This window comes from Terrapene carolina, unplaced genomic scaffold, assembly GCF_002925995.2.
Source record: "Terrapene carolina triunguis isolate 2854851 unplaced genomic scaffold, T_m_triunguis-2.0 Scaffold22, whole genome shotgun sequence".
Taxonomy (NCBI): Eukaryota; Metazoa; Chordata; order Testudines; family Emydidae; genus Terrapene; species Terrapene triunguis.
In genome coordinates, this window is record NW_020664373.1 from 6472585 (window position 1) to 6496943 (window position 24359).

At 41.6% G+C, this 24359-nt stretch overlaps 1 protein-coding gene across 4 annotated transcripts in view; it reads right to left on the reverse strand.

Moving 5' to 3' along the window:
* Window positions 1–918: 918 nt before the first annotated feature.
* The window catches only part of LOC112112643 (rho GTPase-activating protein 6), a 456011-nt gene continuing 432570 nt past the window's right edge, over window positions 919–24359 (reverse strand). For all 4 annotated transcript variants that reach the window (XM_024208628.3, XM_024208629.2, XM_024208630.1 and 1 more), the window contains exons 10-13: window positions 18545–18642; window positions 5185–5447; window positions 3773–3853; window positions 919–3045 (exon numbers count right to left, since the gene is read on the reverse strand). In XM_024208628.3, coding sequence (XP_024064396.1) covers window positions 2318–3045; window positions 3773–3853; window positions 5185–5447; window positions 18545–18642 — 1170 coding nt within the window. In that variant the 3' untranslated portion in view covers window positions 919–2317. The remainder of the gene's footprint in view (window positions 3046–3772; window positions 3854–5184; window positions 5448–18544; window positions 18643–24359) is intronic.

Below are 24359 nucleotides of genomic sequence, written 5' to 3' on the forward strand. Positions count from 1 at the left end.
TGGGCACAATTCTTTCCCCTGGTACAGCTCTTGTTCCAGCTTAGGTGTTATCTAAGGGATTCTCCATGATGGCTCCTCTCCCTCTCCTCTTCTCTTCCACCCCTTTATATATCTTTTGCATAAGGCAGGAACCCTTTGTCTCTCTGGGTTTCCACCCACCCTCACTGGAAAAGCACCAGGTTAAAGATGGATTCCAGTTCAGGTGACATGATCACATGTCACTGCAAGACTTCATTACTCACTTGCCAGCACACACATATAGAGGAAGACTCACAGGTAAACACAGTCATCTGCAGACAATGGTCCTTGTTAATGGGAGTCATCAAGATTCCAAACCATCATTAATGGCCCACACTTTACATAATTACAATAGGCCCTCAGAGTTATGTTTTATATTTCTAGTTTTAGATACAAGAGTGGTACATTTATACAAATCAGATGATCATACTCGGTAGATTATAAGCTTTGTGATGATACCTTACAAGAGACCTTTTGCACGAAGCATATCCCATTTGCATTATAGTCACTTATCAAATTTTTATAAAACTATCCCAGTTACATTATATTCACTTATTATCATGTTTTTATAAAACCATATAGACTGCACAACGTCACACTCACTTCACAGGATCCTAGAGCTCAGGCTCCAGCCTGAGCCCAGAAGTCTACACAGCAATGAAACAGTCCTGCAGCCCAGGCCCTATGAGCCTGAATCCACCAGCATGGGCCAGCCAAAGTGTCTACTGGCTGTGTAGGCACACCCATAGGCATGTAAGAACCAAGTCCTATTGATTTTCAATGAGACTAAGTCACTTTTGAAAATGCTCCTAAGTAACTTAGGTGCTTTTGAAATTTTTACCCAATAATAATAATAATAATAAAAATCACTGACATTTGTGGGGTTTTATTACAACCATTATTACAAAAACAGCAAAAAATACTGCAATGCTTTTGCTTAGCTTTTTATTCCATCATTATGGCACAAGATAGAACTTCAAGACAACATCATTGAATAAGTCTTCAGCTTCATTAAAATTAAGACTAGCATGTTTTATAAAAATCTTTTTATATGATACATTTTCCCTTATGTGAAAAAAAAATCCTCTTAAAATACTGAAGTACATTGCCACCTGCTGGTCATAAACATTTTTGCAGTTTAATAACACCAGAACTTGTGTAACAGCAACGTTTAACAATGTAACATATAGTTATTGAAGGGGGAAAAAAAACCATTTCCCCAAATTTTGGCACAATATTTATACAAAAAGCTGTGAACTTCTCCAAATGTCATATTCATTTCTAAAACACTGCATGTGACTCCTTTATGAAAATACATGTAAATGCTTATTTAGATTGCTTTGTTTTTTGTTGTTTAAAAGGAAAAGCCATATTTCTTTCTATTACATGCCTTATTTAGTTTTATTTTTTTAAATTTGGATTCCAGTTCATTGTTTTAAAACAATATATAAAATCATACACCTATAAATATATATTATCTATTATATACTGTATATATAAGATTGTAGTTGATCTAGAATGGGAGGGTAAATTTTTGCACTAAATCTGTTAGTTTGATTTAGGCACAACTTTACTCTTGATTGATTAGCTGAACTGCTTCTTAACAGAATCTAAAAAAAAAAAATATTTTATAACATTGTATCAAATTTTAATTTTGTTCACAAACTTATATTTATAAGAAAAAAATATTTGGTAAATAATTTCCCCCCTACCTTACTACTACCCTTATAAAATATATGGCTTTTCATGTTTCATTCTATTTTAGTGTTTTTTATAGGCAGTGAACAGAAAGACATTTCCCCCATTAACACATTGTTTAAAAGCACAGAAACCAGCTTGTGCACTTTCTATAGAATTCCAACGCATATTATGGTAACATAAGTAAGTGCAGTGATTTTTTTTTTAAAAAGGCAGTCCTGATTGATTGTCATTTGTATACGAACTCATAATATATGATTATCATACATAACCCAGACTATACAATCATCAAAACTGCAGACATATAAATACACCTTAGCAACACCAAAGCAATAGTTTTATCTTACACACAGTTTATGCATACAAAGTTGTTAGACTGAAATGTTCATCTCATTTTTCTCTCTTAAAAGCTTGCTATGAAACAGGAACATACTGTATTTGTAAATGGACTGCTTGACAGTGCTATTAAAGATTTAAAGTGAACAAAGTTTTTAAAAAATGAAATTTACTTGGTATAAAACAAAAAGTTTTCTAATGTCACTATTCTTTCCCTATTCAAGAGAAGCGTAGGCTTGGAGGGCAGTTCTCTGTAAGAGTCTGATCATACAAGGGTTTCAGGGAGGGCATCTGGGTTATCAGCTGATAAAAGCTCCCAAATTTGCCACCGCTCTTTTTGCCAATCATGCCAGTCTGGCTCTGATACATTTTTATTGTTCTGATTATTGGCTGGAGTAGAATAGGTGTTACCCACTTTGTTCTGTGAGGCCTGCCACTGCTGACTGGAGGTGGATTGGTCAGTTGATTCAGCTGCTGGTCCTCCTGCTGCTATGGTCCCCAAACTTTTTTCTGGTCTTTGAAGTCTCCACAATGAGTGCACTGTTGAAGAGACAGTTGGTCGCTGGGACAATGCAGAAGTTTGTTTTTTTGGGCCAGGATAAGGGGGTGGTGGCCTCTCCTTTCTACTTATATCTTCTTGTCTCAGGTACGAAGGTTTAGCTGTTCTTGGCAAACAACCCACATTTGAGTCATGCTCTGTAAGGTCCTCTGCGCTACTTAAAGTCAAATGCCGCTCAGACCTTGAATTGGACTGGTCTGAATTCCTCCTGCCACCTTCAATTTGCGAAGTACTGCAAACACGAGACACTGGGGGATGCGGCCTACATTCAGGAATGGCAGCAGTAGTCTGACTCCTTTGGATTATTTGCTTTCCATTGTCCAATTCTGTGGCACTACCCTGCCACCGAGGCCAATTCAATGATAGGTTCCCTTGGGAAAGAGAGCACCGTCCAGGTCGCAGTGAGCTGCTTTCATAAATGTTTCCATATGAACCTGACGACCAGAATAAGACAGAGAACATCAATATGACACACTGACATTTTACAAGTTACCACTGACTTGTTGCATTATATTGGCAAGGTCAGTGTTGGACCTTTATTATCTGAACTGTACCTGTTATATAAAGCTGGTGACTTTAATACTTAGCACTGACATAACGCCATATAACTTCAAAGTGCTTTAAAAGCAATAATTATACAACATTCCTGTGAGGTAAGTAGGTGCAGATGGAAGAAAAACTGAGGCCAGGGAGTTAAGTGGTTTGCCCATGATATACAAGGTGTTAGTAGTGGAGTCAGGATTAGAATTCAGGTCCCCTACCTCCAAGGGCTGTTCTTAAGCCCCTAGCATACACTGCCTTTCAATTCTATTGTTCTGCTTTAAAGGAGATGAATTTCTATTACCTTATCTTGTGGCTCATTTTTAAATGCTGCCATATTTGTGTTGTGCCTCTCTTTACCGGATATATTCATAAAATAGTAAAGTAAAAAAACAAAATGGGAAGCAGAGGAATTGTTTAAAAACCCCTAAAGATGTGTCTAGAATGAAGATTCACCATTTAAAAGCAAACAAATGAAGGCCGTTGATCTTATAAGCATGCATGCACATGTTTAATTTTATGTACCATGAGCAGTCCTATTGGCTTCAGTTCATAGTGCATATGAACGTGCTTAAGCCTTTCTCAGACTGGGGCCTAAAAAGTATCAAAGAAATGTCATACCTGTCATTCCTGGATCTTTGGAGCCACGTTTCAGTGTTGAATGCCAGGTGCCCCAGATATTGAAATGATCCTCTGGAACATCTACAGAAGAAGTAAAAGAACATGAAATGATCCCTTATAAGCACTGAATAGAAACACATGAATGGAACAATAAATAAATTAAAGGTATAACTTTATCCAGCAGCACAAGATAAAAGAGCAAACATACTGATAAGCTGGATTTCCTGTACACCAGAGATGAAGAGCCAAATCTTGTTCTTAATCATTTAGGCTCAAATCTTGCAATGAGTTCTCTATGGAGAAGACCCATGAGCTTGCATGGAGCCCACTGTAGGATTGGGGCCTTCCTTAAGTGTGTGACAAAGCCCTCTCAGCAGCCAGGAGTTGAGGAGGCCTAAAGATGCAGATAGATGCCTAGTGGGATTTTTAAAAAGTGCCTAAATGAATTAGGGGCATCAAACTCCCATTGATTTCAATGGGAGCTGGGCACCTAACCTGTTTAGGTGCGTTTTGAAAATTCATCTGGCCACCTGTCTGCATTTTTAGGTGTCTATAGGCCTTTGAAAATAATTCCCCATATCGCTATATTTCCTCAATTTACCCATTAAGTACTCAGCAATTTTGATGTGAAGAGGCTTCTGGAGTGCTGGCAGCATACCACTATTGGAGCATGAGCTGTAGTCCTTCACAGAAATAATCAATCGAATGGAATTTATAACTTGAAAGTATTTAATCGTTACAGCTCGGGGCACCATCTGGTTACAGAAACAAGCAGTAAGGCAAGGCCTGCACTGTAACCAAGTGTGGGGAACACCCCTGGGAAGATGGGAAGGACAGTGGCAGTGCAAGGTTCCCCACGTTGTTCTGCTAGCATGGCAGGATTGAAGAGCGATGTGTGGTGGGTTTTACTTTCCTAAATGGTGGCTTCAGCTTTCAAGAGTTTGGGAAATGCTACACTCTAATGAGCACAAATGCAGCACAATGGTATGAGGGCAGCCAGCAGAGCTCACAACATGGGTTGAGGAGCAGAGCCTTATGGCCCAACTTGGAAGGGAAGATGCCAGCTGTTCATTATAAAAGTAATCTATTGCTCCATTATATTACTCTTGAAGCATAGCACTCTTTACCATTCTAGCTGCACAAGCGCCATGCTCTCACATATCTTAAAGGTCAACAAATAGTGAATCCTCCATTATGTGGTGGGGAGGGATCCACAGGATCCTATATGGATCCAATTTTTATCACGGCTCAAGTACAGCGAGGGAAATCACACTGCTGGATAAGTAGGTCTGAAGAGGAGGAAGCGATTCTGCCACAAGGGGGAGAAACAGCACACAACACGTCCTTATAAACAGCATGTGAAACAGACAGCATTCAGTGAGAAAAATAAACATGTGCAGGTCCTACTTTACCTTTCCCAGCCCATGATCCAGATGAATTCTCTCTTGATTTAGATTGCAAATGGCCAACCAACGTGTACTGTTCAGGTACCTTGTACAGCTTATCTGAACTGAGGGCAACATCTTCTTGCATTGCCATCAGTGACCGTTCAGACAGTACCGGTGAGTTGTTGTCATAAGGGGAGACATCTCCGCTTGAGGCTTTGTTGGAGTCCGTGGAAGAATGTCTCCCTCCCATAGAGTATGAACCTTCTGATCGCAGCATCTCAGGGCTTCTGACAGAATTTTATAAACAAACAGTTGTTAAGGTACAGTATTCTGAGTCCATTAGATAAAGCTGCATTTTGACAACATAAAGAAAGGACGTGGTCATAGCTGCTGAAATGAAAATACTTTTACAAGCAATATGGAGGAGACTTTTCCACAAATTTAGGGGATTAAAACTTGCCACAAAATGGCCAGCAGAGGCCAATAAACTTCAATGGATGTTGCAATTTAAAACAAAAACAAAAAAACGTACAGCTCACCACTGGAAAAGAAACACGCTGAATAGATTCCTTATGTTACCTTGACCATTTTGCCTGTAGTGACAGTGAATTTTGAGGGTGACTGATCTGTTCGATATTAGGCAATACGTCACAATCCCCCACCCCCTACCACTCTTAGAGAAACAAAGAGCTATGTCTTGGATGATCTCTCTCATGGTATGAGAAGGATTCCATTCTAAACAAATTAAGAGAAAAATAACCTACACAGAAACACACATGACAGCTAGCTCTTCTGATCATTCTTAAAGCTTCTTTCACCATTTTCTCTTTATATCATAATGATACATCTTGTAATTTAATTTTGAGAAAAAGGTAAAAAAGCACAGCCCAGGCTCTCAGATAAACACCAATTTTACAAACGTTTTGGGGACACTGGAACCCCAATTTTATGAAGGTTTTCAGTGTTATGATTTATTATTTGTGCTGTAGTAGCATCTGTGGGTCCCAATCAATATCAGTTACCCAATGGACTAGGTACCATGCAAATATTTACCAAGTGGCAATCCTTACCTCAAAATGAATTTTGAATAAGAGACTTTGAGAGTAATTTAGAAAATCAGGGTTTCGATGTACACGAGGGTGACCAGATAGCAAGTGTGAAAAATCGGGACAGGGGCTGAGGGGCAACAGGCACCTACATAAGACAAAGCCCCGAATATCGGGACTGTCCCTTTAAAATCGGGACATCGGTTCATCCTAATGTACACAGGGGAGAGCCCCTGAAGCCTCATAGAAAACTCCAAGATGACCCTGTATACAATTTTGCCTACATACCCTATTTTTTGTAGTTCTCTTTCCTAATTTTTATTACCAGTTACATTTACCTGAAAACTAGATCTTTGTTCTTTAGAAGCTCATCTTGCTGTCTAGGGTTCTCGGCTTGGTGCTCCTGTCTGGATCCCTTGTTTTGGCCATATGACCTTCACTCCCGTCCCTGTTTTTTTATTTTTTGTCCTTCAAACTCAGTTGTGGTTGGGGTTTGTGGTTCCTCCCCCCCCCTTGGTTGACAGGGAAAGCCTTTAGTTTTGGGCAGGCTAGCCAATACCTACAAAAAGTAGAAGCTCATCTGTCCCTGCTACTTATTTTCCACCTGAGATCAAAGTCTTTGTGACATCATATTCATCTTCCCTATAATTAAACATGATGCAACATCAGCTCAATCTTCTGAGGTGCTGAGTTTGTTGAAAATGTTGAGCACCTAACAGGGTCAAGTCCAAAGAGAGGACCCTGGCTTCAACTGAATAGTAAGCATTAGGAGCACATTGTTTCCAATGAAACAACTATCCTCTTTCCAGACAAGTGACAAACGACAAACTGAAGAAGGAAAACAAAGAAAATACACAACACGCTTTTAGAGTGGAAAGACTGCCAGACCATTTAAGACTGTGGATTAACCCACAAATGAACCTCTCCCAGGTTCTGGGTTTATTTTAGGGGACCTGATCTACCAAAGTGATACAGACTTAGTAAAATTTCAGGCTGGATTCTTTTCATGCAGCTTTACAAGCACTAAACTCTAAAACACAAAATAGATACACTAAACAAAGTAACTCTTATGTTTTATTCACACTCCCTGTCTTTCTCACTATGGAAGCATCCAGACAGTGCTGAGCTTAAATAAATTCAGCAGCATCTAGAAATACTTCCCTGAGCTGATTCTGAACTCTAACTGGGAATTAACTCAGACCCAGCCAACAGGGCTGCCATTTGGCTTGGTAGAGTTATCTTAGCACTACTTAGGCAGGGTTCACCAAAAGATCTGTAAACCTTGCCACCGATAGTTTCTAGGAAAACACTTGTTGCAGATGTACTAAGGAATGATGGGATCTGGAGTAAATGGAGCCTACAACATCAATGGATGCCTAATATTTTTCTTTTTTCTCTCTTTAAACTTTTCTTCCTTCCTTCCTCATGTCTACTTCTTTCTTTTTCAATTCTGAGAAACCTTTGGGGGTGGAGGTGGGAAATAGAATTAGAGAAGTAGTAGAGGATTAAGCATTGTCTAAATTTCAGAAGAAGAATCAAAAAAGCCTGAGGGAAATGGGGAAGAGCTTGGCTGTACTTCCTATCATTGACAGTCTTTTTCTTCCTGCTTCCAGATAGATCAGGGATTCTCAAACTGGGGGTTGGAACCCCTCATGGAGTCACAAAGTTTTTACATGGAGGGTCGCAAGCTGTCAGCCTCCACCCCAAACCCCTCTTTGCCTCCAGCATTTATAATGAGGTTAAATATATTTTAAAGCATTTTTAATTGATGCGGGCGGGGGGGGGGGTGTCGCACTCAGAGGCTTGCTATGTGAAAGGGGTCACCAGTAAAAAAGTTTGAGAATCACTGAGATAGATGGAAGTATAAAATGTATTGTAAGCGATCTAAGGCCCTGATTCTGAAATACTTATGCTTAACATGAAGCATGAGAGTATTATCCCTGAAGCCAGTGGGACTATGCACATATGTAAATGTTTGCTGGATCAGGGTCTAATTAAAGTAAGATATGGGAAAAGAGGGGTTATACATCCAGTTAGCTATGGCAAGGTAACACAAGAAACGGTGAGGGAGAAAAGAAAGCAAATGATGTGAGAACATAACTTTAGTTATATGTAAGAGTCATATAATGTCTTACCTTGAATGATCTTTGTTATATTCTATCCCTTCTTGATAGAGTCCCTGATAAAGACTTACTTAAATGGAAACTGTCACGTTTGGAAAGGTCCATATTTTCACTTTTTAAAAAAATCCCTTCTATAGTATCTGTTATTTACATTATGTAATTATTTACATGTGCTACTACTTTCCAAATTAGTTCTTAAAGGATTATTTTTCAAAATTAAAAGAAAATGATTGCAGGCCAGAACAACCCTACACTAAACCAAGGTATGGACAAATAGAGAATGCAGAACACTTTGGGGGTGGAAATTTAATTTTCAGCTTCCAGTGATTTATTTAAAACAGTTTAAAAATATGATTTGTAAAATACCTTGAATCATGTTATACATACTATGCTATAAACAAATAGCAAACTACTGCATATTCTTAAAAACAAAACTTCCAGATCTGTTTTACCTAAAATGATTCCATTAGTAAGTGGATGTTTACTGCACTCCAGTATTTACTTTCACTTAGGTAGTTGTGGCACTCTCTATACTTAGATTGGGAAATGAGGTTATCTACCTGTAACTGCAGGTTCTTTGAGATGTGTGGTCCCTATGTGTATTCCACTGAGGGTTTACACATGCACACCATGCATCTGGAACCGGAGATTTTCACACAAGTAGTGTCTGTTGGTCCGTGCATGCGTCCTTTTCTTGCCTCCTGGTTTTGTCTGATGTGATAAAGGGCGGGGCGGACTGACCCCACGTCTTCAGTTCCTTCTCCACCGTGAATCGAAGAGATCCGCAGCAGAGGGGAAGGGGGGCAGGAAGTGGAATACAGATAGGGACCACACATCGTGGCGGGTGGCCGGGGTCAAAGGCTGGGCTCTCATGGAATGGGCCCTCATCCGGGGAGGGAGGCAGTCCCGACAACTGATAGAGTGTAATACACCCCAAAATTCACTTGGAGATTCTCTGCGTAGAGACTGCCTGCCACTTAATACTCTCAGCTATTGCAATAGACAATTTAGAAGATTTCCTGATCGGTCTTGTTCTCTGCAGGTAGAAGGCCAAGGCCCGACGGATGTCGAGGGAGTGAAGTCGCTATTCCTCTTCTGAGGTGTGAGTCTTCAGAAAGAAAGCAGGTAAGTGGATGGGTTGCTTCAGATTAAACTGGGATACAACCTTTGACAGAAACTTGGGATGCAGGCACAGGGAAACTTTATCCTTATGGAAAGTAGTGAAAGGAGGGTCCGCCAGCATGGCCCCAAGTTCACCTACTCTTCTCGCCGAAGTGATAGCCACAAGGAAGGCGACTTTCGTGGAAAGGAGGGACATAGAACAGAAAGCCAGTGGCTCAAAGGGCGGTTTCATTAGTATCAACAGAACTAGGTTAAGATCCCACTTGGGAGGCGATAGGTTGTATGGGTGGGAAGGTTCTGATGAGGCCTTTCCAAAACCAAGCAGTCAATAGGTGTGTAAATACAGACTGTCCTCCCACGGTGGGGTGGAAGGCGCTAATAGATGCTAGGTGGACCTTGAGAGACTTCAGGGTGAGACCCGATGCCTTCAAGGGCAGGAGTTAATCCAAAAGAAGGGGAATCTCCACTTCTTTTGGGAAAAGGACTTTCTGTTGGGCCCAGAACGCGAAGCAGTTCCACTTGGCATGGTAGGAACACCTAGTGGACTCTTTCCTGCTGCTTGAGAGGATGTCTTGCAATTCTGATGAAGTCTAGGGAGTGTTTGGGGTCCAAAGTTGATTTTTCAATGTTGATGCTGGAGCAGGGGTGAGTTCAAACGGCTGAACCCTGTATTGAAAGTGCTGACGGACTACTGTGAACCTCAGGAACTGTCTATGGGCCAGATGGATGTCTATATGAAAATAAGTGTCCTGCATATCGAAAGCCGTAAACCACATGCTTTCTTCTAATGACAGGATGATGGCTGCTAAGGTAACTATACGAAACTTGGGTTTGCGGATGCAGCAATTGAGATGATGGAGATCCTGGATTGGTCTCCACTGCCCTTCTTTTTTGGGTATCAGGAAGTAAGTTGAATAGAACCCCGCCTTGATAGTCCGGAGAACCCACGCTATTGCCCCTCTTTGTAATATGGAGTCCACCTCCAGGGTGAGGATGCTGTTGTGAGAGTCGTCCTTGAGGAGGGATTGGGGAAGGGGTTGTGGATGAGGCAGCATAATGAACTCAATCGTATAGCCACAATGGATGACATTTAGCACCCGCTTGTCCATTGTTATTGCACTCCAAGCTGGTAAAAAAAGAGTGCTAGCCCATCCCCGAAAGAGGTGGGGTGGTGGTATGGCAGCAGGCAAGGTGGTTGACGGGTCTCTAGGGTTCCTCAGAAATATCTCTTCTATGGGGGTTGTATCTGGAAGGAGGAAGATTGCGAGGGTGGTCCTGGAGGACGAGATCTTTGAGTCTTCTGACTCTTCCTTGGTGGTTTGTAAGGCCATTGATGGAAAAACTGTGAGGTTCTGTAACGCTGTGCGGGATATCAGCAGTGGAACTTATGTTTTGGTGCTGGTGCGTAAATACCCAAGGAATGGAGTGTAGCTCTCAAATCCTTGAGGCTGTGGAGGGAATTGTCCGTTTTCTGGTTGAAAAGATGGGATTCATCACAAGGGAAGTCTTCAATGGTATTTTGTGAGCCACCACTCCCTCCTCATGACAATGCCCATGGCCATTGAGCATGATGAGGTATCTGCCACATCTACCGCTGACTGAAGCCAGGTCCTCACTACCAGCTTCTCCTCCTCAATTATTGCCTAGAAACAGGCTCGGTTCTTTTGTGGGAGTTTCTCAGCAAAGTCCTCCAATTTGCTGTAGTTCAGGAAATCATATTTGACACGTAATGCCAGATAATTCGAAATCCTGAATTGAAGGCTGGCTGAAGAGAAGACTTTGTGGCCTAAAAGGTCCAGTTGCTTGCCCTTCCAGTCAGATGGGGCAGAGCATGGATGCTGTTGCCTAGCCCATTCTATCGCTGCCTGGACCACAAATGAATTGGAGGGGGTGTGAGAACAGAAACTCAGACCCCTGGCCAGGTACACAGTATCTTTTTTTTGCCCCCTTTGGGGTAGGCATACATATCACCAGCGTATGCTAAATCATGCAAGCTGGCTCAAAGATGGCATCGCTGATTGGTAGAACTACTCTGCCTGGCATCGATGAGTGAAGTATATCCAGCAGCTTATGCTGAGCTCCTCCAGGGGAGTGTGAATCTCTCCAGCCATTCTACACAGGAGATCCTGGAATTGGCAGCAGTCAGCAGGAGATGGTGGGGACTCGAAGCCACTGCCACGTCAAGTCAGGACAACAGGAATCTTTCCTGTTCCGGTGGTACTATTGGACTGGGTGGCTCATCTTCCATTACAGGACCCGAACGTCTACTTGAAGGCACCCAAGACGGTGAAATAGGCAAAGCCTCCCCAATGGAACGGATGGTTTCCAAAGGAGAGTATTAGGGCCAGTATCCCCCATAGGGCCAGCATTACGGATCTGGAGGGTGCTGAGGAGGGTCTCATGGTGCAGGAAACCAGTGGCTCCATGGCGGCTGGAGTGAAGGATACTACCACGATGTAGAAGGCCTCTGTTGGTACTTGTAATGGTGGGAATGGTGGCGATAATCACTGACTCTCATCCGAGTCCACCGAAGCTGTAACTTCGAGACCAGTTCCATCAGCAGTACCATTGGAGCCAGCGGAAGCATGTACACTGCCAAAGCAGGGGGGTGAGGAGTGCCTCAGATGTAGCATGTCTTGTCCTGGAGATAATGTTTCCCTGGAAGTAGAGGCTCCAGAAGACATGGGGACCTTGGCTCTCCCAGGGCAAATGCTTCCTGGGGCTCTGGTGCTTCCCGCCAACTTTCCCGGAGTCAAGTGCACTTTTTCAGTCCCTGGAACCGGAACAAGAGCAATGGTCTTCCCAGGAGCAGATGACTCTCTAGCTCTGAGAGATGCCAATGTTGACTGTGGGTGCAGGTCTACACTCAGTGCCAGTGGATCTGTCAATTTATGCGGCTTCTTTTCGTGTTTGTGAGCTTTAGGGTGCACTCCGTCCCCATGACTGGAACTCGTGGAAGGACTCTCTCCTTTCGTAGGCTTAGGGGAAGACTTACTGCCATGCTACATGCATGCTTCCTTACCTCCTGACTAGGCCCCAGCATTGGGTCCATAGCGGTGGTACTGTTGGTGCGACCTTGTTTACCGTAGTTTAAGGCGCACTCCTGGCAGCCTCAAACTGATGTACGGTGGGTTACCCAGCCAGGGTCCAAATGAGATCTCATGGTGACTTCCATTAGGTGCTTCCGGAGATGGAGAGCCCAGCCTTCTCGGGTATGGCTGGGGAAGGACTGGCAGATACTGCACCTGGATGAAATGTGGGCTTCTCCCAAGCAGTAGAAGCAGGGTTGATGTTCATCTCTGACTGAGAAGGAACACGGGCAGGAGGCACAGATTTTAGAGCTTGGGGTTTTCGGCACAATCCAGTATCCACACATGGGTACAGACAGTAAAAGGGGGGGTGTTCATAGGGAACAAAACTCCCCAAAAAGGAACCCCCATCCTAATCCTAAAATAGCAAACTACTAAAACCTACCATAAAACCAATAAAAACAGTAAAAACGTTAAAACTAACTGTACAATTGTATATTTTTAAAGTGCGTCACATGCAACCTAGACCATACAGTGGTGAGAAGGAACTGGAGATGCGGTCGGTCCGCCCTGCCCTTTATCATCTCGGACGAAACCATGAGGCAAGCCAAGAGCGCATGCACGGACGAACGGACGCTAGTACTTTAAAAATCTCCGGCTCCAGATGCATGGTGTACATGCGCAAACCCTCAGTGGAATACAATAGGCACCATCAGTCGAAGAAGAAACTATAAAATACTTTGATGAATTTAACTACTGTCTGTGGTAATTAGCAAAATTTTAATGGTCCCTGGTGTATTAGCTTCTCTCCAACATTGCAATCCTGGATATATTACAGTTCTTAAAGTTAAATTAACAGGAAAAACACATTGTCACATACGATAAGTAATTAAACGATTATATGCTTTCATGCCTGATGTTTCAAACAGATTTTTCTTTTCTTTGCTTCATTCTGAGAAAGCCTTTTAAAGAAAAACATGCAAAGTAAGTATGACATAGGTACACTATATAGAAAGAAAGGCAGATTATGGAGTATTAAAGAGATAGTAAGAAGAATCTGTATCATTAAAGGAGGATGGGTAATGGGAATTCCTGTAAAAATATCCTCTGCAGGTTATGAATTAGGTGAAGGAGAGAATAAGAAAAATGAATCATAACAAACCATGCCATAAAGCACAAAGTAGAAGATGTGCTAAAACAATGACACTACTGGCATCAGATCCCAAGCTTTGAAAATTCACTAAGCTTATCTATGAGAGACTAGTTCAAAAATACCATTTCAGGTTCCAGAGCAAACATGAAATGCCATTAAGGAGCCTTGTTCATTTCCTTGAGGGAACTGATGTCCTTCTAAATTGATGTAATGTCACCCAGATACTGCTAGGATGGCTGCATTATAAATACTACTACTACTACTACTACTAATGAATCTTCTACTCAGGATTCATTCCTATCTTCCCACTGGAATCAAGGGCCATAAAAACATAAAAATCTAGACAGCATGCTGGTCTGAGCAAGGAGTCTCTCTCTCTCTCTCCCTCTCTCAATATTTTAAGGCTTCCAAAAAAAGAATAATCATCATTCTCTCTTGCAAGAGGCAACTCTTATATAGTGCAATGGTGTAGCAGCATCTGAGACTGGAATGAACTCCCCCAAGAACTAAGAATCATCACAAACCTCACCATCTTCTGCTGCAAATGCAAGGCACAGTTCTTTGACCTTGTCTTTTCTAACATAAACACATAGCAACAGATATAAAGATACACACTACGAAAACAAGACACTCCACTGCACATGCCTCTTTCTTTGGGGAGAGGATGACAGAACAAACATCAGGCGACAGATGTGTAGTCACATGGCTTAATGCACTACTTCAAGGCACTCAGATATTACAGTGATGAGTGCAGTATGAAAACCTATATAGAATAAAATAGAGAATACAGTCTCTAAGTATTATAGGGAAATCTATATTCCAATTCCAGTTGGAGAGGGATTGTACGACTTAACATGCAACCTTTCACCTCTATGTCACAGATTAGTATTGATTAAAAACTAGGGCTGTCAAGCGATTAAAAAAATTAATCGCGATTAATCGTACTGTTAAACAATAATAGAATACCATTTAAGTATTTTTGGATGTTTTCTACATTTTCAAATATATTGATTTCAATTACAATACAGAATACAAAATGTACAGTGCTCACTTTACATTTATTTTTATTACAAATATTTGCAAAATATTATAAACAAAAGAAATAATACTTTTCAGTTCACCTAATACAAGTACTGTAGTGCAATTTCTTTATCATGAAAGTTGAACTTACAAATGTAGAATTATGTACAAAAAAATAACTGCATTCAAAAATAAAACAAGGTAAAATTTTAGCACCTACAAGTCCACTCAATCCTATTTCTTGTTCAGCCAATCACTCAGACAAACAAGTTTGTTTACATTTGCAGGAGATAATGCTGCCCACTTCTTGTTCACAATGTCACCTGAAAGTGAGCACAGGTGTTCTCATGGCACTGTTGTAGCCGGCGTCGCAAGATATATATATGTCAGGTGCACTAAAGATTCATAAGTCACTTCATGCTTCAATCACCATTCCAGAGGACATGCATCCATGCTGATGACGGGTTCTGCTCGATAACAATCCAAAGCAGTGCAGACTGATGCCTGTTCATTGTCATCATCTGAGTCAGATGCCACCAGCAGAAGAATGATTTTCTCTTTTGGTGGTTCGGGTTCTGTAGTTTCCACATCGGAGTGTTGCTCTTTTAAGACTTCTGAAAGCATGCTCTACACCTCATCCCTCTCAGATTTTGGAAGGCACTTCAGATTCTTAAAGCTTGGTTTGAGTGCTGTAGCTATCTTTAGAAATCTCACATTGGTACCTTCTTTGCGTTTTGTCAAATCTGCAGCGAAAGTGTTCTTAAAATGAACAACATGTGCTGAGTCATCATCCGAGACTGCTATAACATGAAATATATGGCAGAATGTGGGTAAAATAGAGCCAGAGACATACAATTCTCCCCCAAGGAGTTCAGTCACAAATTTAATTAACACTTTTTTTTTTAACGAGCGTCATCAGAATGGTGGCCGAAGCATGAAGGGGCATACGAATATTTAGCATATCTGGCACGTAAATACCTTGCAATGCCAGCTACAAATGTGCTATGCAAATGCCTATTCTCATTTTCTAGTGACGTAAAATGAAGTGGGTAGCATTCTCTTCCGTAAATGTAAACAAACTTGTTTGTCTTAGCAATTGGCTGAACGAGAAGTAGGACTGCGTGAACTTGTAGGCTCTAAAGTTGTGCATTGTTTTGTTTTTGAGTGCAGTTATGTAACAAAAAAAATCTACATTTGTAAGTTGCACTTTCATGATAAAGAGATTGCACTACAGTACTTGTATGAGGTGAACTGAAAAATACTGTTTCTTTTGTTTATAATTTTTCCTCTACAAATATTTGTAATAAAAAATAGTAATATAGCGTGAGCAGTCTACACTTTGTATTCTGTGTTGTAATTGACATCAATATATTTGAAAATGTAGAAAAACATCCAAAAATATTTAATAAGTTTCAATTGATATTCTATTGTTTAACAATGCGATTAAAACAGTGATTCACACGATTAATTTTTTCAATCACGATTAATTTTTTGAATTAATCGCGTAAGTTAGCTGTGATTAATGGATAGCCCTATTAAAAACCATTATCTAAAGAGAACTTCAAACAAAAAAATCTATCATTTTCAAATATTTTTACTCTATGATGACTACTTAAACATGGTAAACCATAAATGGTCTTAAGGAACTATTTTTATGTAGAGGTAATTTAGATTTGGTTCGCTTTGCAGCTGGAGACTCCAAAGCTTCATCGTCATTAATGCGAAGTATAAAAATGTCAGGGAAATTATCCACAACATCCGATGTGGTAATTAGTGCAATGTTAATAGCAATTAGCACTTCTCAATGCCCAACCCTATTACCTTTCCCTGATGTTTCATACAAGATACTCAGCTCTTAAGAGAAGTGGAAAATGAGGCAAACTCCGTTTTGTCTGCCTTTGAGGAGGAAAACAAAGAGATTGCTATGTTATGGCTAAAACAGAGTCAAGAAATTTTTCAGTGGCATTAAAAGCATAGATGTGGAAGGCTGGTCCAGTGCATGCACCAGTTGTAGTAGCCTCAGGATAATTTGCATGAGAATAAAATGTTGAAGTTGGTTTCATAGCATAGTGTGTGAGAACAATTAATTTCTTTGCGGATGGAGCTTGTCTATTTAATTATTGAGGAATATGTAAAGTTTTCCATCCCATAGGTCCAAACTGAAATCCATACTCAAGTACATGGTCAGCAAAATCCATTAAGGAATGTTGTTATAATTTGGAGGCTCATTTTGATTAAATCTATGTAGTCTTTTCCTTTGTTCTCTACTGCCTCCCTCTTCTCACAGGAAAAATAACCAAGATATATGTGGCCAAAAAAATGCTCCCACGTCTTTAAATGCAAATTATTTTCTGCAACATACCCATCTCTTAAAAACAGCACATCCCTTGCATTAACACTGAGCCAATATTCCTTCTGATCTCCTAGCCAAATTCTTACCCAAAAGTTTCCAATCACAGCTGAAAACATACTTGCATCAACATAAATAGCAAAGAAAAGTGCGTCTTTCATAAATCAGTTGGTAGCCAGGTAAAAGAAAAATGACAACACATATTTCTATTCTCAGGGACATTTTAATATTCTAAAGTACAACACACAGATAGTACTGCACCTATTAGCTCCTAATGTCACTGAAAACCTTTCCTTGAGGGGTGGGAGGAGGAACTTGTGATTTGCACAAGATATCCACTGTCCCCTGCATGTGTGCATGTTGGCTGAAAAATAAGGATGCGCAAGGAAAGATCAATAAGCTTTGAGAGCATTCAGTGAAGGATTTAAGAATAAACCTTCACATGCACAACGTTTTGTGACTTAAGTCTATGATAAATCAGAACATGTATCCATACGTGAAACACAATCATACATCTCTATATACCATAGATGGTGAGGTCTAACATAAAGGTTTTTATTGGCATACATTTGAAATGATGTGACCGAACGACACCACAGAAAAATCATTGCTGGTGGATTTTAGAAACTTACTATTTATTCTGGAAGCAACCACAATGTGCTAGGCACTTTCCACATCCACTTTCCACATCCACAAGATACAGTCCACCCTGTCCCAAATAGTTTTCAATCTAGGAAACTCCTAAAAAAAATTATCTTAAATAGCTTTGCCATAAATAACAATGTTATGATTTTAAGGTCTGATATCCTGGGACCTACTAGGGCTAGAAGGAATTCTATAAGAGAGATAGCAGTCTCACTATTCCAAATGTATAAAGTTATAGCATCGAGGCACATGGGTATAGGCAGGCATAGATCATGTATTTAACAGAGAAGAATATGTATATTTTGTGTACCATATTTGCTCTGGTGATTGGCAGGGTTTTTTTTTTCTTCCTCTTCATGCCTTTCATTAAACACACTGCTAGATCTGTCCATCCATTGTCAATACACTTTCTATTATAGCAATCAGAGTGTTAGCAATGTCGTGTCTACTTTGGAAGCTTATGAATGTGTATGATAGGAAGAGGGCAACAGACTGACCAAACTGCTAGCCATGATTCTGTTAAGGCACTGCAGGGTATATGTCAATGATAGTGTAATATATGTGTTGTGTTACCAAAAGCACAAGACCACAACAAACACAAGACATGTACCAGTGGGTTACTAGATTATATGCACTGAATATATTTATGTACACCTAATGGTATGTTCTCTGCAGCAGTACACAAACCTTTCTTATAAACAGTTAAGTTTTGTCTTTAGAAAACAATGTTGAAGAGGCGTAATTTCTTTGGCAGAGTCAATGTCATAGGGAGCACTCTCTGACTCCTTTAGAGAATATACACAAGAACTGAGGAAAACTAGAATCTTTTGAACACTTCCAATGGAAAATGAAAATTCCCAGCAGGAACAGAGATGATGAAAAAACAGATTACTCACGATGACTGGGAAGCTTTCCTTCTCAGCAAATAGTCCACAACATCTGGGTCAGTCTCTAACAAACTAATTAGCACTTCATTCTGTAGGTCAGGGGGAACCTACAGTGAAAACAACATTAAGAAGTTAGTTGCAGAAGAATATCCTACAGTGTATTTTAATTTTTTATTATGCCCATTTTAAAACACGAGACTTGTGCATGAAAATAAAATTGTGCACAATTATATAAAATACTGTGTATATATAAGTTGATATAATAACTATGCATACACACACTCATACATCAGAGAAAAATACATACAACACAGATGTATATAGGACTAAAAACTACCTTGTATGTCAGTGTTAAGTGACCACTATCACTTACAGAACTTTTTCCGTAACTGAGGATTTGCATAAGTCGGGTTTGTGTAACCCGGGGGCATCTGTAATGTGCTTGTTTAGAATGGTAGATGATGTGCGCACACTTTGCCATTCCCTGGCCAGATCCAGAGACATGAGGTGGTCACATGGTCCACAGTGGTTTTTTTCAATTTCAGGCATTGTTAGGGTATGTTATCCATAACCGTCTGAATGGGAAGTGCTGGTAATCTTTGGCACGTTTAAGTTCTCATGCTATGGCTATATCAATGGATAGCTGGAGATTCGATGTTTGCTAATAGAGATAGCCACATTAGATGTGTTAATTTTAAAGTTCTCATGATGATTAGCATGGTCTGATTCAGCTGCTTACCCACAAGTTGGGTATAGCACTGGGGCAGTTGATCCCCAACTTGTTCCCGCTAACTTCTGAATAACGTTGATGCGAGTCTTCACTTTAGAAGCTATTTTTTGAGGTGGTCATGAAAGGTCAGTGTGTGGTCAAGAATGATACTGAGATAGATTGACTTTGGGTCATAACGCACAGTTTCACAACAAAACTCAACTGAGTGTTTTGTGCAATTCTATTGTCTAGGTGGAAAGTAGAGACTACTGATTTGCCTGAATTTGGTCTCAGCTGCCACTTTTGGAAGTACTCCTCCATGATCTTAATGTCAGATGTAAGGGTCACTTCAAGTTCTTTACAGATATGGGGCTGAGTTGCGAGTGCAAATCATCAGCATATGCAAACTTCTGCACTACTGTTTCAGGCATATTGCTTGTGTATACATTGAAGAGTGTACAGAGCCTTGTGGTAGCCTATTTGACCTATGAGGTATATGTACATCCTTTAGTTGCTAAGCATGCAGTTCAGCAGCCTGTGAATCCGCATGCAGGGGATCACTTTGGCCGGTTTCAGTAGCAGACCTGCCTTATAGGCTGTGTCAAATGCTGCTGACTGAAGGCAGTACCAGTCTTGAGTTTCGCTGGAATCCTGCCTCGATGTTTGTAGTGAGGGCCAGGACCTGGTTGCAGCACATTCTCTGCAGTTGAAAACCAGCTTGCTTCTTGGGTAGGCTGGTGTCCAGTGGGCCCGATTCTGTTCAGTTATCCAATTACTTAATTTCAATGGGAGCTGCTGAGTGTTAAGTACTTTTAAAATCAGGCCATTTATTTAGGAGCTTAAATCAGGATTATCAAAGGGGCCTAAGGAAGTTAGGAGTCCAATTTCCACTCAGGGCCACAAGTGCCAGAGGCAAAAGTGGGACTTGAGTGGTGCCTAGGCCTTGGGAACTGTGCACCTAACTCTGCCTTAGGTCCTTTAAAAAATCTCAGTCCAAGAGCCAGACTTTAAGTGTCCATTTTGTTATACAGTATCTTTTGGGTGCCTTTGATACGACTGACCATGAAGTGCTGCTGGAACAGCCAGAGTTGTTAGCAGAGAGAGCTAAGTGTTGTTTTGGAATGGCTCTTGTTGAAATGATACACAGGATAATATTGTCAGACTGCTTATCTACCCACAAGGTGCTCCCACATGCAGTGCCATACGATTCTCTTCTCTCCCTCCCTTCTGTTCAGCATTTGCAGGGGCAGATAGGGTGAGGATCTGAATATTTCTGTCTCTTGTTTGTGAATGATAGCCGACTGTCTCTCCATTTCATCAGACCTGGCCAGAGCAGTTGTTGATCATCTTACACAGCACATAACTAAGACTGTGGCTTGGATGATGGTGAGCTGGGTGACAGTCTATCTGGTCAAGACTGAGATTACAGAATCATAGAAACGTAGTGCTGGAAGGAACCTTATATTGCCCCTGCACTGAGGCAAGACCAAGTAAACTTAGACCACCTCTCACAGGTGTTTGTCCAAACTGTTTTTAAATCTCCAATGATGGGAATTCCATAACCTCCCTTGGAAGCCTATTCCAGAGCTTAACTACCCTTCCGGTTAGAAAGATTTTCCTAATATCTAATTTAAATCTCCCTTGCTGAAGCCCATTACTTCCTGTACTACCTTCAGTGGACCTGGGGAACAACTGATCACTGTCCTCTTTATAACAGCTCTTAACATACTTGAAGACCTCAGTCTTTTTTTCTCAAAACTAAGCATGCCCAGTATTTTTAACCTTTCCTCAAAGGTCAAGGTTTCTAAACCTTTTATTACTTTTGTTGCTCTCCTCTGGACTCTCTCCTCTTTATCCACATCTTTCCTAAAGGCTTTTCACTCTTTAAGGCTAGTTAAGAGGCTGTGCCATCTTCTTTTGGACTTGGACCTCGCCATAGAGATCTATGACCTATCACCTCCCAACTGAATTATTGCAATGCACTCTACATGGAGCTCAACCTTAAAACCACTTGGCAACTTCAACTGCTGCAGAATATGGCAACTTGTCTTGAGGAGGTAGCAAGGGTTCGCTCACTGGGAGCATGTTGCACTAGTACTCAAGGATCTGCACTGGCTGCCAGTGTGTTTTCCAGGTGCAATTTACATACTGAAGTTTTATCTACCAAACTTTAAATGTGTGGGGTCCAAATTACATCAGAGAATTCATTGCTTCCCATGCAATGCTGTAACAGAGAAATCACCTGAAAAACCTGAACTAACCATGTCTGGTTTGTTCGTGATGGGTGGATCTGGAAGCAGAACAGTCTCAGGGGATGGTTACATTGCAATGAAAGACGGGCAGCTGGCCTGTGCTAGTGGACTTGGGCTCGCGGAGCTCGGGCTAAGGGGCTGTTTACTTGTGGCGTAGATGTTCAGACTCAGGCTGGAGACTTGGCTCTAGGACCCGGCAGGGGGTTGGGGTGTCCCAGAGCTCAGGTTCCATCCCAAGCCCGACCATCTACACCACTATTAAACAGTCCCTTAGCCCGAGCCCTGCAAGCCCAAGTCAGCTGTCATGGGCCGGCTGTGGGTGTCTAATTGCAATGTAAACATACCCTCAGTAAACTATGCAGTCTGTTTCTGGCCTCAGTTTGTCAGAGTTAACAATCAAATGATGTTCAGGTCAAGTTGCACAGTTCATTTGTTCTCCCAGGCATTTACTGGGAAATACGAATAGGATTCCTAATAGATTCCTTGGGGATGAGGGGGTGTTTGGGGAAGTATTTGGAGATACATCATTTGTATTTCTTTGGACTATGCAGTAATTGTCATAAAACTTTAATATTTATAAACGCACTCAAGGCACAGAATGGGCACAACCTTCAACAACAAAGGAAATACCGGTAATTGAAGATAAATAAATGCTCATTAATTAAAATAGATATAAAATCTTTATAATAATTGTGCATGTCCATGCACAATTTTCTCTTTTGCTTACATTTTGGGTGTTTGTTTATCAGTCCTTAAATAATCAATCTTTTTTCTACAGGAGTGCCCTTTTGGAATCCTACTGCCATAACCTAGCCTTGTGACCTCTCAATTTATGTGGCCTTTGTGAACAATGGATTTGGTTCTAAAGAAAATTTGAGGGGAAAGCAGAGTTTGCTTCCTCCTGCATACTACATTGAGTAAGTAACATCAAGTTGCTAATCATAAAAGTATTCAGTAAACAGGACTTTGGCCAAAATAAAAAAAAGTTTGAAGTGTCAACATTTCCCCTTACAAATATAAAACTAAACAATTCCCTGAAAACTCTAATAGATTTATGGGGGAGGGGAAGAATCTATACAATGAAAACAGCTGGCTACATAATGTATGTAGAATTTTAAATAAGGTGAATGAAGCAACTTAAACCTTGATCCTGCAACTGGATTTAGGCTGGTGGACTTCTCATAACACCCTAGTTTTGTTTTGCTTCATGTTTAAAATTTTATGCAAACGTAATTCATTTGCATACGAGTGAATGATTTGCATACAACCTGCTGAGGGTAGGTCATGGAGCTGCACAAAACTTGGCAGTGGTGGTGGGGATGCACAGAGACGGAAGCTGGGGGGGTTGATGGGGCTGTTGATAATGCTGGTGGCTGCTGGGAGGTAGGTGGGTGCTAGGGTTCCAGGAGGGCAGGGGACTGTCAGAATAGAAGATACATGCTGATAGGGGCCCTCCAGGTAGCTAGAAATGGTGTAGCTGAGGAAGCCTGGAACTGTTATGAGGTCTCATCTTGTGCTGTCTCCCAGCTGCTCATTCCTGACTTAGATCTAGCAGGAGGACCATGGAGCAGTGTTTTTCAAACCGTGGGAACCAGCCAGTGGGAACGGGGGTGGGGAGGGGCAGTGCCTGTGGGCAAGAGTCGCACAAAGCTGCTTGCGCTCCTCCGCCCAGGAGTCGGACCTGCTGCTGGCCGCTTCTGGGGCGCAGCGCAGTCCGCAGTGCCAGGACAGGTGGGAAGCCTGCCTCTGCACCCCGGCTGTGCCGCTGACCAGGAGCCGCCGGAGGTAAGTCCGAGCCTCAACCCACTGCCCCAGCCCTGAGCCCTCCCCACACCTGGAACCCCTTCCTGCATCCCAAACCCTTCATCCCTGGCCCCACCCCAGAGCCCTGACCCCCTCCTGCACCCCAACCCCCTGCCCCAGCGCAGAGCCCCCTCCCACACCCTGAACTCCTCATTCCCAGCCCCACCTCGCAGCTTTCACCACTGCACCCCAACCCTCTGCCCCAGCCCTGAGCCCCTCCCACACCCCAAACCCCTCATCACCGGCTCCGTTGGGTCATGGGCATCAACAATTTTCTTCAACTGGGTCCCCATAAAAAAAAGTTTGAAAACCACTGCCATGGAGAAATGGTGCCTAGCTGCCTGCTCAGGGAGTGCCATAGTGGCCTCTAGCAATGAAAATGGGGAACTGCAGGCAAATGCCTGCTGCCTCGCTGCAGCTGAGCTAGATATGTGAGAATTCACCTGAGATGCAGGAATGTGTATCGGGGGTGCTAAATGCATGACACTTGGCAGCTTGGACTCCTGCACCCATGCAGAACTCCAATGGAGTCAATGGGACATGATGTGGGTGTATGAGTCCACCTACTGGGATTCAGTTGCATGACTAGGGCCTTAGTTAGGGAGCTGGAGACCAGCAGTCTTTTATAGGACCCTATCCTATATAACTGCACCTCTAAATCCCACTGTAATCAAAGGGAATTTGGGAACCAAAATAAATGCACAATTGAGCCCGGAATGGTGGTCAGAATATCTCTACTATAGTAAATTCACTTTAGATTGCTGGCATTAATCTGAATTGGTGGAATCTATTTTAGAAATCTAAGCAGTTCATAATTATCTGGGATCCTTCTGACAAACAGAATCTTTTTGACCCAGAAATAACTCAAAACCATTCTGAAGTCTGTGGTCTGGGCCAAATATCACATTGTTTCTATTAGATTTTATTTCACAAACCTTGTTCCACTCTCAATGCTGAAGCCAGTCATAGTGTTAAAAAAAACAAACCAAACCAAAAAAATCACCCTGGCAGTAATGCACTGTATGTTATATACTGTGGCTGCATGCTCTAGTCCAGCTGT